Here is a 20,648-nt window from a genome sequence, read left to right on the forward strand (position 1 = left end):
ATTTATCCTCTTATGACCAGAAAAATTTTGGTCCTTTGTTTGATTGTATGATTATTTCAGTCTGTGACCAAATTAAGAAAGAAGACCAACACCATACGTGTGACAGACATAAAATCTTTACCTTTGTACATTTGTAAACTGTTTGTTGTTGATGATATGGAACACTGTATCATTTCATGGAGTGATAAAAATCTGTATTTGTGAAAAAGTTGTGACCAAAATTACATATAACATAAACCAAAATTTACAATAGATTCAATTACAAAGAACTTTTTTTTTAAAGAATGAAAATGATGCTGTAAAAATAGATTATTTCAAATAAAATGTTTCTCACTTCCAAAAACCTAACCTAATTGTTTTAAAAAGTTGAAATGAAATTTGCTTACAGGTGGTAACCTTTCAAAACAAAAGCACAATGGGACAGAATAAACATGCATTTATTATCAAAATGTGGATGTACAAGTTGTAAAATATCATAAATGTTTGGAATTTTGAGTGCTGTTTAAAATAAAAGGATTTCATGTCAGCAATATTTTGACTAAAATAGGTTTCTTTCTATTCAAGATAGTTTCATCCAGAATAGATCAATGAAAACAGAGACACATGTAACTTTTTAACATTTTATAACACCTAGCTATGGATCTGAGCAAATTCTTAATGTTTTTAGCTCTCCTTACTAAGCTGCCTTTCAGCTCTGGCTCGGTCAGCCTATTGTTACAAATAAAAAGGTGTTTCTGGTCCTGCATCCACTAAAGTCACTAGCAAAACTTTGACTTGGCCAGGGTCACACCTGTTATTACAAAGCAGAACACAGGATGTTAAAGAACAATGTGAATACACTTACACTGCAACTTTCTCAATGAGTTTCAGGTATTTAAATGAAATTATTCAGTGTTTGGCCTATTTGACACTACATTAATGTATTTACATCATGTACATCTGTTATAAACTCAACAGCAGATGCTTAGAGACAGCTGTGTCCAGCAGTTTCACAAAATTTCAAACTGGACCATTTTAATTAACAGAGAGATTGGGGTAATATTAAAGCCTTCAAGATAAAGCTGGCTCCAGTTGTCTCTTGCAAATATCCAGGAATGTGGCAATCTTTGAGAGGCTGCCCAATGAATTGCTTCAAGTTTTCTTCCAGGATTTTGAAAACAAAAGTCACACTTACTTAAAAAACTGTATTTTGCTGCTGATGGTCATTTTTCCAGTGGCAGAGTCAAGAGCAGAGTTGTAGGTGGAGAACCTCAGCCTGTGTGCTGTGCGGGTTTGTCCTTGGCCAGGGATGCTGTTTTGGGTGGGCCAGGATGGATGCAGGGATGCAGAGGAAGGGGTGCAGGGCGGATCCCCCCTCCCTGCCTGTGTGGGAGCAGGCTGGGCTCACTAGCTGCTGCAGCCCCTGGTGCAGCCCTGCCCCAGCAAATTGTTGTTCCTCCCGTCTTGGAGCTTCTCGTGGCTCTGGAGAGATGCTCGGCTGTCAATGCTGGAAGTCTGCCCACTTTGATCCTGCTGTCTTCTTAACCTGCCAGAGGTTAAAAACACAGACAGAGCTGTCATGTGCAGGTAGCTGTACTGCAAGGACAGCTGCTGCCTGCCCTGTGGACAGCCACATCCTCCTGGTACTAAGCATTCCTGCATCATTTCACCCTTATTCAATGCTTGAGCTTTACAGCTGCCATTTCCTCTAAACACTGATGATTGCTTCCCCTTAAATACGTGCAATTAGGTCTTGGACAAATCCTGCTGCCCTTAATGCCTGCCATAAAGAGCCAGCAGAGAATTGTGCTGGCTTTAGCACCTCTGCTCAGGCTGCAGCTTGGTAAAACCTCCAGCTAGCTGGAGGCTGATGGAAGCTGCTGACTGGGCACACAACAGCTGCTCCTCTCTGTTGTCCTACAAAATGATCAGTAACCTTCATCAGTAAAGGAGAAAAAAAGCATGAGATAAAAGTATTTTCAGTATTCCTCTTGTTATTACTTCATGTTATCCAAACCTCATGACTGGCGTCGAGGAACATCAGCAACAAAATCCTATGCTCCAAGACTGCAAAGTTCTCCTCTTTTTACTTAATTTTCTGGAGAACAGCAACAGTCCTAGAATCACCTGCAGTCCCCATGAACTGTGTTATCAAAGAACTTCTCAGCATTTCTGCTCAACAGCAATCTCTGTGATTTTACTATGATTCATGTCATATTCAATATTTTCTTCCAAACACTGTGTAAAGATGTAACTTTCAGAAATGATGTAAAGATTCATGGGAAAGCTATGCTATGCGATGGAAAACTTTTTTTTTTTTTGAAACAGGAACAGCTACTTTTTTGAAGGATTTTTTTCTCTGTTTTTTTTTTTTTTGTTTGTTTGTTTTTTTTTTTTTTTTCCTCAAAATGGGAAATAGTATTCCTCAAAAAGACACCAAGACTTGGCACCAGAGACATTATGGAAGAGCTCTTTGCTACAGCAATTATAAAAGGTATATATGCTATACCCCAAAAAAATCCCAACTTTGCAAATAATATAGAATACCTAGGAAATAGTCATTAGAGGAAAAGCGTGCAAAAATCAAATTTAAAGGGTCAATTTCAAAGCCTTAAATACTTCCAGGTGGCATAAACAATATGGAGACACCATACTGAACACTCAGAAGAGAATGTGATGGGACATGAAAATACTGTAATTAAACACATGAATAGGGGAGGCTATTAAAGCAAAAAAAAAAAAAAAAAAGGGAACACTGTGTAAAAGGGCAGACACATTAAATGAAAAGCTTCAAGGCAGATTGAAAACAACAAATTAGAGGAACAAATTGCCAAAAGAATTTTTGGTGCAGTTTTCTAAGTGCAGAAGAAATTCAATGGATACCATTGAATCTGTAGGTCAGTGTATGAGTGAATTATTAGAGAACATCACAGAAAATATGAGTCCCCAGCTGAAAAGCCAATTAATTATCTTCACCAATGTTCATGACAAACGAGCTGAGGGAGATTCCTTTCCTTAAGAGAAATTTGTCCATTGTCTCCAGTTAAAATTTCAGTGAAACAGCTTTAAAACCAGTTGCTTAAATTAATGTTGACAAAGCATCAAGACAATGGATTTTCACCCTAAGCACTTTAAGAAAATTGCAATTTTTGCACAGCTGAATGGAGAGTGTAGCTCTTCAAAGTGTCTTAGCATCCATGGAAGACAGCATATGTGATGATGTTGGTCGTTAGCTGGTTTGGGGTGTTTTTTGTTTGCTTGTTTGTTTGGGGTTTTTTTAACAAGATCTTCAAAAAAGATCCAAGAGACTACCAGGAGAGCAATAGACTTCAACTTGAGACTTGAAACATCTCAGGATCTGAGCTACTGGCACAAGAATAATGGCTTGTAGGCATCAAGAGAAAAGACTGCAGTGCTTGGAAACTCATGTTGCAAAGTGTGGGTGGCAAACCTTGCAAACTGCTGAACAGTGCAGTGAGAAAAACTTTGGGTCCATAGAGATCTGAGGAATCACTGCATTGGGCTAAGACATATAAGTGCTTTCTTCCTGGAATTGTCTATTTCCTTTGTAAAATGCTGAAAAAGAAGGCATTTACTGCACTGCTCAATTTAAAAGGAAAATAAGAATTCTCTCAACATGAAGCAAGAAAACACCAATTTAATTTTTTTTTTGAGAACCACTCGAACTGGCACAAAGGCAGGATGCATGTAAGGAGGACAGTGGAAAAAGGAGAGAAATAAAGCCCATGCTGAGTTCAAAGGATACCTCTGGCCAGCTTCAATTTTTTCACTCTCTACAGAGGTGGTTAACAACACTGATTCATTTCCATTATTTTCTTTTATCCTGGTCCTACTCCCAGGTCTACTATTGAAACAGAATATGAGGATTTGTAAGTCTTAAAGAAATATATTGTTTTAGCAATGCTTCACTATAGTCTCTTTTCAGACACTTTTTCTGTAGCTAGATTCACTATGCATATTTCAAACTATCAAAGTAAGCAATGGGTTATTAACCTGATGATGAGGTAAAAAATAACTGCTATTTAACTCTTTGATAATTTATTAATGACTGTATATAGTTATTAAAATTACATTAAGGATTTCACTCTAGGGGTTTATTTATTACAGGCATACCAGAACCTGCTCACCAGTGTACCCTTGGGGCTGGGAAACTGGACTAAGAACCAGGAGATGCTGATTCTGTTTCCATGTCTGTCACCCTTTGCACAAACTGCAGCACATTTCTGTGTCTCAGCTTCTCTCATCAGAGGCCAAGCAGCTGCTGTCAAGAATGATGGAAGCTGAGAACTCTGTGTCTCTAAGTGCTGCTCTGTGTCTCACAGGCCTGAGTGAAACAAGGAATTACAGTCTGGTGTCTGTGATAATTAGAAAAGAAGGTGGCATGTATAAGCAACCAAAATGTAATTATGTGGCATATATAATTATGCCTGTATGCATTATTGAATATGTAAAAATACAAAAGTAAAGAGAACAGACTGGCTAAAAGCTAGCATGGAAAATAAAATATTGAACAGAAAAAGACTGCAACAACTATGGCAGGACAAAAAGAAAATCACAAACATTTAATGAAAGACAGAGAAAACTTGGGACCAGCAGGGAATTGCTTGCAGCTCAGCTTTGTTCTCTAGATGAAGAAGAATTTTGAAGTTTGTCTTTAGACTGCGTAGTAGGATAAGTTCAATGACAAAGAATGAAAAAGTTGCAGATTCAACATAACTGTCAAAAGTGCAGATTTGCTAAGAATAAGCCCTCCTCCCAACAGCACAGCAGTTTCAGAAAAAATAAAATAAAGCAATTGGTTTGTATTTCTCTTTACCTCAAAACTGCAGACTCAGGTCAAGACACAAAGAAATATGCGTGCACAGTCTCTTCAGTCAAAATATTGGACTGTTACAGAAGTGAAATTTCTCTCTTTTTGGTGCATTCTTGGTTCCTCGATGTCAAACCCAGAGCACTTTTCTGTCAGATGTTCTAAGGTCTTAAAAAATACGAGTACCTTGACATGTTTCCTGTAATCATGGCAAAATAAATGCAGTCTGGGCCATTCTGTTCAAAAATGACACTAGTGCAATAAATCATTTGTAGGAAGCTGCTCTCCAGTGAATGACTTATCTTGCCTTTAAGCTGGTGCAGCTACAGCCTGTGGTAACTTTATAAGGGCCCAGGGAGAATGGATGGATTGATGTGGTGGATCTGAAGCAGGTACCTGTTCCTGTGCTGAATACTGTTGGCTAAGAATAAATAATAAAATGGCCAGCTATGGATGAAAAAGTGAACAAGTGGTTCTAGTGGATATAGTCATATGGAATAAAAAAAAAAATCCTGCAGGGAAAAGAGGATGAAAATGAATTTGAACAGTGTCTGTTGCATTTATTTCATGACAGTTCTGTACAAATACATAAGGAGTCTCAGAGGCAATTATGCTGGGAACTAAGAGTGGTTCTGCTGAACCAACAAAGAGTTTTCCTTCTCTTCACTATTGATCCATGCAGTATTGACAGTGTGTGACACTGAGCATTGCAGACTCCTCTCCAGCAGTGAGGAGGAAAGAGGCTGTTCCAGCCACTACAGGAATGCATCAACAACAGTAACTGAACCTCCAGTCAAATCTTGGTTTTGTCAGTATTTCTGACAGAGAGAAAGAGCTGTGTGAGCCATAACTTGGTTTGCAAGGTTCTTATTTTCTCAATACTCTGATACTATAATAGCATTCCTGCAGCATTGATTTCTGATACTGGATCTTGAATCTGATATCAGTCAGTGGAAGGGAATTCAGTGGAGAGGGGTCCAAACCCATTACAGCAGTAGAGAGCATTGGCATCAGGCTTTGCAAAATGTACTTGCTGTGTTTGAGAGCCATGTGGAGAATGTTACACTGCCTGGAGTGTGGTACCACCTTTGGGCAGCTGATGCATTCCTCAGGGGGTCCTGCCAGGCTGCACCTTTCAGGGTGAAACTGAAGCCTCAGAAATGCCAGGAGTTGTTTCAAACTGTGGGCCTGCTCTCTGCAGCCATGAGAGTACAAAAGAAACTTTCTACTGACAAAAGAGAACTCAAGCCAGCAGAGCTGCCCCTCCCCTGAGACTCCCACACTCATCACCTCCTAAAGGAAACTCTTTTTATTATGAAAAATCTGCAAGTGAGTTTGCCAAAGTTGCAAATCAAGTGTCCCGAGTGTGGAGGAAACTGAACAGTCTGAGTGGGCAGTGGATTTGCTTTGCTATTTCTAGATTTAGCATTTTACCTTGGCTTCTTGATATTTCACTTTGCTGGAGAAAACAGATGCTTTTGCTTTTGGTTTGGGGAAAAGAAGAGCTTAGTAAAATGAATTATAGAAACTAGTTTTATTGTAGGAAACAAAAGCCTATTAATGAAAACTTTTACATCCCTTGGGATAAGTCCCAATAAATAAATAAATCTGTGGAATATTTATCCCAGTTATTTTTCTCAAGGGATGGGGACTGAGATTTGAATAGATGAGGCATGTCTATGTTGGCTTTTTGAAATTCATGAGTCCTGACAGTTTGCTAAATAATCAGAAACCCATTTCAGCTGTATGATTTAGCAGCTACACAGAAGTAATGCTGGTGGCTTGTGCAGATGGCCTTGCTGTAAAGCTAATTCTGAACATGTCAGAATCAGAGGAAAAAAAATGACTGATCAGGCATGGGGATGACTGTTCTCAGGAAAGAACTACATGTCTCTGACCATGCCATGTGTTTTGGCTACTGGACCAGAGATGCAAAGTCACAAGGGGATTTTTAAAAAGGAGTAAATTTCCTAATGGCCATTTTGGGATTAGCTGGCAACTAACACAGCACTAGAAACTTTTCATTCTCAATATAAAAATCTAGCAATGACATTTTGTGAAGGACTTAGAAGAAGCTGGAAAGGGACAGAGATAGGCACTATTTTTTATATCCCAGCCATAAAAAATAGAAACCTTGAAGTTATGCCATATAGCTAAAATTGCTGGATATTGTCATGCTGAAAAACTTGCATACAAATAATTTTTACAGAGTGGTGTAATTCTGTAGAGGGACTCCACAAAGTAAGAAGATCCCCACAGCAGCAACGTCTCACAGGGATCCTGCCAGAGCTGGGACACCCAGCATGTCCAGCCAAGATGGGAGCAAGTTGCTAAGATAGCCAAGGATGGAGTGAGAGATTTCTTGGCACTGAGGGCAGGTAAGTTTGGTAACCACTGCCCTTTCCCACTGTTTGTTTCCAATTTTAATTTTTATTCCGTGTGGTATTGATTCATCCAAATTTGTGTACAAACAGAACCAAGAAAATGCCTGGATGAATAAATCACAACTGGTCAACACAATTTCTTCATCAAGCTGGTGACTCTTTACTATTCCCACACCACCACTGCCTGTCCCTGAACACAACTAATTTGTTTGACTGATAACTAAGCACTTTTACCAAATGGTCCAGAAATTGCTTCCTAAGGAAATAAAAGTTGTTAGCAGCTGGTTATTGAAACTGGCTTCAAGGCTTAGTTCCACACAAAAGAAAGATGAAATGCTTAGCCCAAGTAGTTTGTAACATTTGTGGCAGTCTGGAGCTCCACAAACTATATCCCCATCCATCTCCATTATTTCCAGTCAAAAGGTATAAAAAGGAAAACTTAATGGAACTTTGGAGTCTAACTGTGGCAATAAGATTTCCTTATTGTGGAACAAGTTCAGACTATATCTCTGTGTTAGTCACATTTTTAAGTGGCTTTATGCAGAGAAACATGTTCTAGAAAGAACAGAAATATTTGGACTGTAAGGATTCAAAAGGATTCACATTGAGTGTGATAAAAATTATAACAAAGCTGCTGGGTGGTTTGAACTGTACATGTTGGTATATCTCTCATGAAAAGGGATAAGTTTTGGTTTACATCTCAGTCCTAAATAATAAGTATTCAGAGGTAAGTGGGTGGTTGACAGGTGGAAATTAATGATGTTGGTCATACCGGCTCATTTTCTGCATCAGCTCACCCAGCAGCCCCAAAAGACTCTTCCCTTGGCTTGGCACCGAGGATAAATGTTCACAGCACCCACAATCTCTCATGTTTTAGCCAGAAGAGTCACTTCCCCAAAATCATACAAAACCTGATCATTTATAAAACCCCTGTCTAACCTTTATAGCACTTCATGCACTTCTGTAAAGCAGACACTGCAAAAACAGGGCAAATAAAATGTAGGCCCTGCAGTGCACAATGTCTTTTCAAAAATAATGGGCTGTGTGCACGTGCATCTCACACTCCACTTTGAAAACTTCACCCATTAATTCTCTGCCATCATTTTAATATCGACTACAGGCAATGATTGTGGAAATACTGATAAGGGAGCATGGCTTCTGGGACAATGAGCAGCTTGGATTGTCATCTGCTTTCCTCTGTCAAGAATAAGAATGGACTTTGATACACAGTCACTTCATAATTTTCTGCCTGCATGTTTTAAGGTTTCCCTTAAAAATTGGTCCTTGCTGTGTTCTATTTTTGGGAAAATGGAAGAAGCTGGCAGTATTTTACAATTGTAAATGAGTGCCACTCTTTCTCTTATATCTCCTTTATTCTGCTCACTAGTTCTCTTGTGCCAGGTTTTCATTCAGCTATAGCTTTCAGTGAAAAGGTGAAATAAAGAAGGAAGAAGTGAGCAAGGAGTTCCAATCAAGTTATTTTTTAAATGAATAAGTATCTTGGAAAGAGTATTTTTACTTTTCGAAACAAAATAGCCATAAAATTTGTCATAAAGCACTGAAAATTCCTAGATTAAAAAAAAAAAGTTAGCAAAAATGAGCCTATGAGTTGATCAGAAATTCAGACAAGTTGCTTAATTTACACTTTCATTCATAAAGAAGAAAATAGTTACTTTGCTCAGTGTAAATCTTAAGGAACAGAGACAAGTTTGTCCAAATACAATGAAATCCTCCAGTTTGAAAAGATGTGCTTTAATTTCATATAGCAGAAATAATTGTTAATCCTGAACATCTGACAAATTATTCATGCATTTCCTATTCCCCAGTGGGATCTGGGAGGGCTCTCATGACAGGCAGCAAACAGAGCACTGCATGGAAAAGCAATTCCTGCATTTAGGTAGGGATCAATGCCTGGGAGCTGAGTGAGTGGCACAGACTGCCTCCCATCCTTCTGGCTGATCTCTAACCTGCAAACCAGAGCTGCTGTATTCCAGCTGCTTGTTGGGCAGCCTTTGGTCTAGGATAACCCCTGAAACATGAAGGGATTTGCTTCAGAGAGTCATTTTGGCCTGGGAAAAATTTATGCCAGGGACCACGTTAACAATGAAGCAGTATGGAAGACTGCCTCTGAAAAATAGGTAGAAAACAGCAGTGAAGGTGGAAAATGCAGGGGAAGAAAAAGGAGTAGAAATGAAGGAAGGAGAGTTAAACACTTTTTAAATTATGAAGGATTCAAAAGAATCCCAACCATGTAGATCTAATTAATTAAACTAAATAATTATATAGCTAATTAAAACTATCTCAAAAGACAGCTGTATATAGATAATTTCTTTTTTGGTTTGTTTATTAAAAATCCCACTTTACACCGAGCAGAGGAACAGAAAGCATGGGAGAGTTAATAGTGGGCTTTTCTTTTCTTCAGTCTCTGCACAGAGTGATCTCAGAAGTCTTTTCAGGAAAACAGAAATCACTAAAAGTGTATGAATTTTCTAAGCATTTCTGAGTAAACAAGGAAGGCACAATCCTCCTCTGTGCCAGAGGAAGCCTGAGGCAGACCAGGACAGAATCAAGGAGCTGCTGGAGCAGAGACAGCACTCATCAGTCAGCAACATCAGAGCTGAGTCACACAGCTCCAAAGTGAAAATCAGTCTGTAAATGTAGATAATTTCCCCTTGATCTGGAGCTGGTGTAGAGAACCAATGTGTGCAGAGCAGCTTTAAATGGAACACAATCCTCCATCCTCCCCACCACCTGTTTTATAGAAGGTGAGTGTTTTGGGAAACCTGGGTCCAAGCAGTAACTCCATCTCACCAGTAGCCAAGAGTGGATGTCATGAATCTTTGGCACTTCCTTGAAAATGTTTCCACCCATGGCTTGCTTGTTCTTGGTCTCCTGCCCCCATGGCTGTGGGCATACAATCCCAATATACAGCCAAATGCAGCTGCCTCCCAAGTGATGCTTTGTGCTGCATGAGATGCCCCTGACTACCTGACACAGAGAGGGGGTCAGACCACAGAGCACCTGCGCCTGCAGAACCGACACTTAGAAATTATCTGAGTGCACAAATATGGGATGGATTTTATGCCAGCTAACTGCAGACAACTGAAAGATTAGTTCAGGCTCTCTCTACAGGGTAAATAGAGTCACCAACCTAGATTAATTTCTTCAGGTCTAAGCTACCTGTGTCATATATGTGTCACAGATCAGTCTTGAGAGAATCAAGTCTCTCCTCACTGAGTACTAAAGGAGCTTAAACTAAAGAAATTATTTTTAGATATATTAATTTAAAGGGATGCAGTCTTGTTGCATCTCTAGGAAAACTTATACGCCTTCCCTCTTTGAGAAACAGATTCAAGGCCCTTCCTGTTTAGTGGCCCTCCAAGCTCTGCACAGACTGAACTGCTTAGCAGAGCCAATTTACTGCTGTATTAAAGCTCATTTGTGCCCACACAGTTCAGGTGAGCAGGAATGGAATGGTCCCATCAGTCTGTAACCCAACACAAGGTGATGAGCTCTGCCAAGAGCTGGACAATGAAATCACCAACAAGAACAGGGCTGCCATTGCCTGTTCATCCATGCAGATGTGCCTGTAGCATATTCAGGCTCTGGCTCTGCCAGGAGTGGCTCTTCTGCAGGACTTGGTCTATATCTTGAAAAATACTTGGCCATCTACTTCCCATTTAATTCAGATATCTCTGTAAAACCTAGTGTATAGGAGTTGTTCTCTGTCCAACCATTATTTCGCTCAGGCTGTCTTTGGCCCCAGACATGCTCTCCTGGTACTGAGTGATTTAATAGAAACAGCCAAAATCTCAGGTCTGTTTTCCTAACACACTGTGATGTATGTGTTTGGATAGCTCAGAAGACTACCAACTAATTATTCAAATAATTATATTTTAACTCCATTTAAATTTAAATTAATGATTTTCAGATGAAAAGTTATGCTTCATTACAGCTTAATGTGAAAAGTAAAATTTTGGGGGCAGTATTCGCATGTAACACATATGTCTTCTTTTACCACTGACATTCATGGCATTTACTCCCACTCTTTCCAAAAATCCTTGGGGAAACATTCTTAGAGTTTGGATAATTGATTCAGGTTGATGGTTCCTGCTGAGTAATTACACTCAGTAAATGGCTGTGAATATAATTTTCTATCAGCCAGCAATTTATAATCAAACCTAGCAGGCTCAGGTGCACACAGTGTGAGTGACATGTGAAATACTGTCACTATGCAGAAGGCAAGTGAAAAACTGTGCTGTGTCCTATGGTATACTGACCTGTACTGTATGGAGATCTGAGGTTTATCCTGGGATTTGATAAAGCAAAATAAGTAGACATGAAATAAATAAATGAAGCCTTCAAATTATGTGCAGTCATTTAAGAAATCGTGACTAAACCAAGTGATTAACTCTAACATTAAAGCCAAGTTCAGATTGGTAAAATAGGTGTTTCTTAGAAGTGGGCTATTGTCTCTTCAAGACCAGGTGCATCCTAACCAATGCTTGTCTTGTTCAGGCACATTTTAAAATGTGCACAAAATTTCTAGTTTAAAGTGTTTGCAGATCCACATCTACAAGGAACAGGAGAGTAGCTATGAAATTTCCCGATAACTTACTGTGTTTCAGACCTTTTGGGATGACAGGGGAAAAATTTTCTTTCTAGTTAGTCAAAACCCAGTTTTAAGACTATAGTCACCTGTCCATAAATGAGGATATTTCTCAGCAGTGTGGGCCAACCATCATTTTTTTAAAATACATTAATTTCCTAGCCTGTCTTTGGTGTGTATCCTGCAGGGTGTTGTTGGAATCCATAAAATTAGAGGGTTTTTGGGAAATGGTTAAAATGGTTAAAAAAGTATAGGCCTCAGACTGAAGTTCTGTTAGCATTGCAGATACAGCAGAAAAGTTTCCCAAGCAAGCAGAAAAGTTTCCCAAGCAGTAGAGCATAGGTGACAAATAACAATAGGCCTCTGTAGAATTGGCTTTAGGATGGCAACAAGGTTATTTAATGTATATCTTTAGAAGGTTAGCATGAATAGAGCTCTGTTCTTTGTCTCTTATGAACCAGTCTTTGTTTTAACTACCATTATGTGTGTTTTATAAGATTGGATAGAATGCTTGTCAATATGTGTTTTTCTATGTATGATTGGCTGAAATCTAGACTGAGATGGTTTTATGTCTTTCTGTATTACCCCACCCTCTTGGGACATTTTTGGTGGATCAGCGAGCTGTTAACATCCTGTCTCCATTGTAACAATGTTCTGAGACTGATGTGCCAACAATAAAAAAAGGCTCTTCACTGGTCTGATTTGTCCAGTGTTGTCCATATTTGGAAGTAACTGCCACGGCAAGTGGGTTCCTTTTTTAAGACGTGGGTTCCTGACACAATTGGACCTCTATCTACCCTTCAACCCCATAGGTGTAGGCTCACCCTTTTGTTCAGGTACCTGCAGATGGATAGATCACAGGGAAGTCAAGGGACCCACTCTGTAGCAGTTCATGAAGAAATGCAGTCTGTATGAGGAAACCCATATCTGAGCAGGGGAAGAGTGTGAGGAGGAAGCAGCAGCAGAGACAACATGCAGTGAACTGGCTGCATTCCCCATCCCATGTGCCCCTGGCATGGAGGAGGCAGAGGTTTTGGGACCAGGAGAAGGGAGGGGTAGAGGGATGGTGGGTTTAAGATTTGGAGTTTACTTATTACTGTCCTGGTCTTTTAGTTATTGGCAATAAATTAAATTAACCTTCCCCAAGCCGAGCCTGTTTTACCCATGACAGTAACTGGTGAGTGATGTAACATAACATAACATAACATAACATAACATAACATAACATAACATAAACATAACATAACATAACAGGTGAGTGATCTCTCCCTCCCTGTCCTTTCCTCACTCCATGACCCTTTTGTGATAATTTCTTTCCCCTGCCCAGCTGACGAGGGCCATGATTGAGTGACTTTGGTGGGCACCTGGCACTCAGACAGAGCCAACACACCTCTAAAGTCAGTCTGGCTCTGCCTAATTATTTGACAAGATTTCACTCCACTGAACACCACATCCCCCAGGTCAGTCAGTGAGGTGTACCCACAACAGGAGCATGGACTGAGCACCAGGAGGGACACAGGAAAATTACCTGCAAATGTGAGGTCTTCCCAAAGGATGGGGGATGTGTCCTGGAACATAGCAATGGACAGTTTGAATCTTACCTAAATCTCTTACTGACCTAAGTCTGCATTTATTTTCCTATTTCCAAAAGGTTAGATATATGTATAACACATACACATACACACACACACACACACACACACACACACACATATATATACACACACACATTTATATATATACATGCATACTTGCATATATACAATATATCCATACTTGTATGCATAAATATGTATATTTTATTGTTCAACCTTTGTGCCGTTGTGAAGACTATATGAAAATGGAAATCTTGGAAGCTGTGAGAAGCCATAAATGCACGTGCCCAGCAATTCCAGCTAACAAAGATTCCCCTTTCTCATAGTGGCCCATTTCAGACACCAGGGCATGCTGTTGACAAATAAGCTGAGTGGAGATAAATGTCTGCTGTGGTTTATTCCCCTCACTTTTGACATTTCCATATTTCCTGAACCAATGACTGCATCAGAAGCCTCACATCTCAAACATCTTGATGGATTTTTTCTCATGAATTTCTCTAATTCTCTTATGAATCTTTTTCTATGTTTAACATCCAAATCACCACTGAGCAACATGCTGCATTTCACAAAAAAGCATGGTTGATTTTCTTATTACCCTGCTGCCTGATAACTTTGTGACCTTGGGTAACTACAAAGAGTGAATAATCATTGCTTAGTCATCTTCTCAATAAGTTTCAGACCATGTTATTATTTATCCTGTTTCTGTCTTTTCAGTTGCCTCTTCTCTGAGTTTAAATAAGTTCAAGTTTATTAAACCCTTCAACATGACCCATGTCACCCCCCTGGCCAATTCAGTTTTTCTTAAAAACTTTCTAAGTCTTTTTTAACCTTTTTGAGATGAGGAAGCAGAGCAGCACACAGAATGGAACATGCAGGTGTATGTATTGAACATACATTTATCTGTGGCTGGTTTTTGCAGGAACATTTCAATATCTTTCAGTCTTACACTAAGCATTGTGCTATCCACAGTATTTTCAAACTCTCCCTCCTTCATAACTGAAGCTAATTTTGATATAAAATTTAGATTTTCTTCTTCTGACTGTATTTGCATTTATCAGCACTGAATTTGAGCTGCCATTTTCTCACCCATTTGAGCTGCCATTTTCTGTAACTCAGAACCATGGCTATCATTATCTACTGCAGTTCTTTTCACTCAGATTTAGCTGTGACTGGTCTGGTATCATAAGTGAACTTTGTGACCTCAGCATTCACCTTCCTTTCCAACTCATCTATGAATGTGTTCCACAGACACATGGACATCAGAGTGACTGGCAGTAATAATGTTATCTCATTACTGGCTTGTTTCTGCATTGCTTCAGCAATTGGACACACATTTCTGCCTTAAAACAGGACAAGGAGTTCAGTCTTCATGACTCAGTTTATGGAGACTCATAATAAGGGAAAATTTATGTTAGAAGACTGGAAGACTTTTAAAATGAGGTTCCAGATAGTGACTATCCTTTGTAGTTTTTGGTTTTTTTTTTTTTCCCTCCATGAAACTGTGAAGGGAACACATTATTGAAACTGGCATTTTTATGACCACTCCTTTCTCCAAAAAAAGTGAATATGAAGGTATGCCTATAGAAAAATTACCAGTTTGGGATTGCTATGTTCAAACTTTTAGGTAGCTTGGCTCACTAAGAAGACAGTGACATTTGGATTGGTAATTCTAAACCAGTAATAACAGGCAGGAATCAGAGGCAGAAGTGAAAGGGGTCCTGTGGGCAAGCAACAGTTATTACTGCCCAAACACAAACCAGGTTCAATCATCACATTCAGAAAAGCATCTTTCCAATTGCAAGAGCAATCTCCAAAAACAGATAGATCCATTACAAAAGGGAGAAGAAAGGTTCAGTGAAGAGCAGTGTAACCACTAGAAACACTCAGAAAGAAATGGATTTGAACTGAATTAAGGTCAGCAGAAGGGGCAAGAAAAGGACTGCAGCATCATCCAAAAAGCATTCAGATATTTGAAGGATTATGATAAATATCTCCAGAGACACTCAGAGACATAAAATACATATTAAGAAAAATACATTCAATGAGTTACACTGCAAATCATTATGAATATTCAATTTCAATCAAATTGAAATGAGAGTACTCAGAGACTCTGAATTTGAATCTTAAAAGACAATTAAAAGGAAAGAAAAAGAACAAAAATGAGAGAGATAATAAATTTGATCTTATAAAAAATGCAGAGAATATTAAGTAAGCTTTTAATCTATAATATGGAAAAAATCAGACAAGAGGATTTTATGCATCTTAATATGCTTTAAATATGCTCCCTCAAGTTTTGGTGTTTATTCTGGGAACAGAGAGCTGTCTGTTCACCTCGAGCTGTTCAGGTTCATTTATAAGAGAATGAGATATGCTCAAATGGAAAGAATGATAGCAGGAAAAGACAGAATAATGTGCTTCAATTTATGGCACATTTTTTAGTGTGCTAGCATTGAACAAATACTGAGCAGAGGAATAAGGTGTATCAGTACTTAGGGCAGAGACAAATCTGTTCAGATCAGCAGGGACAAGACAGGTGAATATCATAACAATGCTATTGCAGCATATTAGTATTAAGTTAAAAATCTCCAAATTCAAAATCACTAGCAATGATTTGAAAGTTCTTGCTGGAATTATTAAAAACATGGATATTTTTCTAATCTGTTCATTGCATTTGTTAAAATAGTTTTGCAGAATTCTAACCCATTTTCTTGTACATTGGATATATGAAATATATATTCTACTCAGTAAAATGTGGATGTTTGATTTTGCTTTCTTTAGCAGGCTGATTATTTTGATTAAGTTTGTGAAGCATCTAACTGAAGGATTATTCTGCCTGATAAGTAAATATTTCTTGTGTTTTCTTCTCTCTTCTTTGAATTCTCACATCTTCAATCTAAAAGGCATCTTTCAGGGAGAAGAAGAGACTCAGGACCTTAAAGGGTAAGAAATATGATTTCATCACATGCAAATATTGGGTCTTTTTCTTAATTTCTGGTCATTCCATATTTTAGATATTCTTGAAGAGATGTAGTTGTATGTGAAGATCTGTTTAGTGATAACAGTACAAAAATAGCAAAATAATCTCTGCTCAGCTTTTTAATAAAACTACAAGCAAACAGTGTGGCTTTATCTGTACAATCTCCCCCACCACAGACACACACACAAAATTCAAAAAAGAAAACTTGAAAATGTAGCCTACAGCTTCTAAATTATATCAAATTCTGGAAAAATTGCTGGCAATTCTATGGGAATACACATTAAGATGCTGCAAAATGTTTGGTTTCTGGATATAAAAAAAAAAAATAAAAAATACAGAAATTAAATTTAAAAACTAATTATTTTGCCACAAAAAGGAGACAAACAGATCCTTGAAAACTACTTTAGATACTATTTTCAAGCTAATCAGTATGTAGATCATTTGTATATCAGAGTTTATTTAGTTTATGTGTTCAAAACTAAGAGGCTATACTGACACTTTTTACAATAGAAAACAAATCCTGCAAAAGGATTTTCCTATGTTATTTTACTTTGGATCAGGGCAGCGTGTGCCCCTCTCTTGTAGGTACTGGAAGATAATGTCACTGTGGACAGATGCCATACCCCCATGTCACATCAAAACACACACACTGTGTGTGTTTTACAAATAACTGTGTATGTTAAAATAACACACACAGTTATTTTAATTTGTAGCTCACATCCACTGAAATATTCAACAGAAGATGCCCTCTAATCAGGATTATGTAAGGGATACAAATCTAACTTTTTACCCACTGCTGACTATCACTAACTTCATGTCTTTGTCCATGAAACCCTTGCTTAAAACATCCCTACAAATATCAGTTTTCCATTACTTAAATACAGAAAGCAACAGAATAAATGTGCACATTCTGTCTTTGTCTGCATTAACCAAAATTTTTAACATACTCCAGTCCCTTTCACTGTGTTTAAATTCTTTTTAGCATAGTGGGCCTTTTCTCTACCTCCCCTGCTCCTCTTGCCTACAATCAAAGAGTTTCTGATAATCTCCTGAGCTCCTTGAGAAGAAAGCCAGTATGACACATTGCAAGATTTGCAGTGTCTGTTGAAGCATGAAAGACACACAGTGGAACAGAGGCACAGTGTAGAACTACCAGCAAGGCATTCAAAAATACCAGATTTTGCTTTTCACAGCAGATATTTTGCAAGTATTGGATTGCAGGATGTTGTGTAACTGTGATGGCTAACACCACAAAATTAACTATGTATTAACAACTGACTTTATGTTGCTCAGTTAGAAGTATCTGAATTTTTTTCTTGCATCCTTGTAGTTTGGGGAGTCTCTTTTCTTCCCTTGAAAGACATGCTATTTTTTTTCCCATCCTTTATTAGTATTTATGTAGTTTTCTGTGACACGGAAGTAAACTGAGCAGAAGGCTTAAGTGACAATAAAATGTAGATTTTTTGCTGCTGAATTTAATGAAGATCTAAGGAAATAAGCAGATACTTTCAACAGTTTCTATATAGAGGAACATGGAAGAATATCAGAATGTCTGGCTGCATTAATCTGAGAGTGATTTAAAGGCCTGTTTGGGATTGACACCTCACCTAATAATACAATCACATTTTAATATGTATTATATTTGTAGAAAGAAATAGTTCACATCTTTCAGCATTTTCAGTTGTTCCTAGAAACTTGTTGGCCATGTGGCTTTGGAAACACATGTAAGCACAGCCTCAGCTTGTTCATCCAGTCCTGAGGGCACAGAAGGTCTGAGGAAACCCACCCTGAGTTCCTCTGGTGTATGCTGTGTAGCTTCTGGTTTGATGGCAGCTGTGCCTGCCACTGCTCCTGTTTTGTTCTCATTAACTTGAATTCACTTTGCACTTCAAACATTCGACTCCTGCTTCCCCCTTCTTAACATTTTTTCCTTGAAAAATATTACAGGAATCTCTCCATGACTTTCTTAAGCTATGATGCAATTGAAAAGAGAAATGGTTGTGATCTGGTGCAGGATCTGCTATAGGTCAAAACTAAATATTCTTCCTTTACCTTGTCAAAGCCAATCAAGCAATGACCAAAACACATGCTTTTCTGGTTGAAGTGCATGTGGTTTATCTTTTGCTTCCATTTTACTTGTACTCCATTTCTCTTGATTTCAGAGTTCTTTATAGATTGTGTTGTTATTGTGCAATATGGAACAAATGAAAAAATTTTCTATGCATAAAAAGATTTAAGAATAACGCAGTAAAATCATGACAAGAAACTTTGTTCAAGGTAGTGAACGCACCAATGAGATTTTGAGTGTCTTACAAAATCTGGTGTTCTGGCTTCCAAAAATTGCTGCATATTGGATATGCCTCATATATGACTCTAGGGTAAGTGGGAGACTCACACCTGGAAATGAATTACTTGTATGAACAGCTTCTAGGAAACTCATTAAATTGATTAACCAATGTCATATTTTTCTAATCTTGTTACTATGATCTTAATAATTTTTAATTTTGTGGGTTAAACTACAAAGTTCAAACATTCACTAGTTCAACTGATTCAAGGAACCCAACCCACCAAGATGCTTCTTGAAACTTTCTATGGGCTGACTTGGTCTGGGTTCTCTTCTTTATGGCTTTTACAGAAACCAATGGCTTCCTTGTACTATAGATCATGCAAAATAACGTGAAGAATCTGCTGGACCTTCCTTTTCTTTCTAAGACCTTGTATTTTCTGTGAGGAGGCTGTATCAGTCAGAAATGTGCCATGGATTGTAACAGGAAGAAAGGTAGATCGTGGCATAATTTCCTGTGTGCTATTGTGTGAACTGTGCAAAGCTGACAGTTCCTTTTCAGTTTTAATTACAGAGACAGTAATTACCTGCACTGTATGCATTAAATAAAATAGTCACAACTTTTAAATTACTTTTTAACATCTCACAACTCTATTAGAAAGGCTTGCATGTATAATTAGATCAAATAAAAACATGGAATTCACTTGAATGAAATGCAATAATTTGACCAAAAACACAAACAAATCCATTGTTATGACTTGCATCTGCTAATACAAATAGGTCCACAATGACTCAGGGGCAGTAATTACAAGAAAGGTAGTGCATTAATTGAAGCAGGAAGTTTATTGATATCCTTGGGAATCAGTCTTGTGCTTCTGGCAACCCTGGCTGACCCTTAGATTAGAAGTTCTTGCTTCATGTTTGGTAGAGGTGTAATACTTAGCTTTGTTGAAATAGTTCATGTTGGAATACACTTTTTTTTTAATAGTGGGTAAGTATGAACAGCTTTTCCAAGTCAGAACAGTGCTGTCCATAGCATTAAAATTTCATGAGTTATGACTTCCCTTGGTTTTGTTTGAGTTGTGAAAAAGCAGTACCTTTTATTGCATTCCTCTGCTTAATTACTGACAGTTTCTCTGGGGAGTTCCAGTAACATTTACCTCACATTTCTAACATACTTTCATCACAAGGTCTTCTGCTTGCTTTCAGAGATGCAAGAACTACAAAACCATCACACCAGAGACTATAAGAGGAAGAAATCAATGGAAATCCAGTCTTTTAGGCTCTGCTGCTGTGATCATTAATCACCTTCCCTTACACTGTGACAAAAAAAATAGTTCTCAATTTAATTTTAGTACTGAATGCTAAAGAGGCATTAAGAAATGCACTTACTTCTCTCTGTTGAATATGATGAATTCTTTCCTAACGGTTTCCAAGCACTGCTGCAGGTGTACGTTCTTTAAAAAACAGCATGAATAGGTTGATTAAAAAAGATGAGGAATCATAGACAAAAATCACAACAACACAAACAACACTGAACAAAATGCTTATGAATGAATGCTATCAAGAGGCATTTCGAAGACTCATTAAATTGGGCTGTGATAGCACAATCAATCCCATTCTTTTGGAAGAAGTTCCTCACAAAGAGTTCCTGAGGATTTTTACATCTGATAGCTCTAGGAAGAACAGCTTTTATGAACATTCAAAATCATTAGGAGTAGCAGCATAATTTATAAAACCTCACTGGGATGATAATTCAAGTCTGGAAATTATTATTAATCTTCTTGGTACTCTTGACTGTTCAAATAATGCATCTTTCTACGTGGCACACATTAGTCAAGAGTGGAAGAGACAGCTTTAACATATTTATAAATAACAAGCCTTTTCAGTTTTGGGTAGTAGTAGCAAATAAATACTCTTTGTAACTATCTGTGCATGTGTGGGAAGTGTTTTTCGCAACTGGTACAGTTTTTTATACTTTAAATGAGC

At 38.1% G+C, this 20,648-nt stretch overlaps 1 protein-coding gene and 1 long non-coding RNA gene across 3 annotated transcripts in view; one reads left to right on the forward strand and one right to left on the reverse strand.

The window, feature by feature from the left end:
- Positions 1-304: 304 nt before the first annotated feature.
- The window catches only part of STK32B (serine/threonine kinase 32B), a 158,298-nt gene continuing 137,954 nt past the window's right edge, over positions 305-20,648 (reverse strand). For both annotated transcript variants that reach the window (XM_058803490.1, XM_058803491.1), the window contains 2 exons: positions 20,052-20,116; positions 305-1,525 (listed from right to left, as the gene is read on the reverse strand). In XM_058803490.1, the coding sequence (XP_058659473.1) occupies positions 1,387-1,525; positions 20,052-20,116 (204 nt within the window). In that variant the 3' untranslated portion in view covers positions 305-1,386. The remainder of the gene's footprint in view (positions 1,526-20,051; positions 20,117-20,648) is intronic.
- LOC131556689 (uncharacterized) lies at positions 7,057-20,396 on the forward strand. The gene is made up of 3 exons (XR_009274653.1): positions 7,057-7,188; positions 16,299-16,338; positions 19,869-20,396. It is a non-coding gene; the product is annotated as an uncharacterized LOC131556689 (long non-coding RNA).

Source organism: Ammospiza caudacuta, chromosome 4 (genome assembly GCF_027887145.1).
Source record: "Ammospiza caudacuta isolate bAmmCau1 chromosome 4, bAmmCau1.pri, whole genome shotgun sequence".
Taxonomy (NCBI): Eukaryota; Metazoa; Chordata; class Aves; order Passeriformes; family Passerellidae; genus Ammospiza; species Ammospiza caudacuta.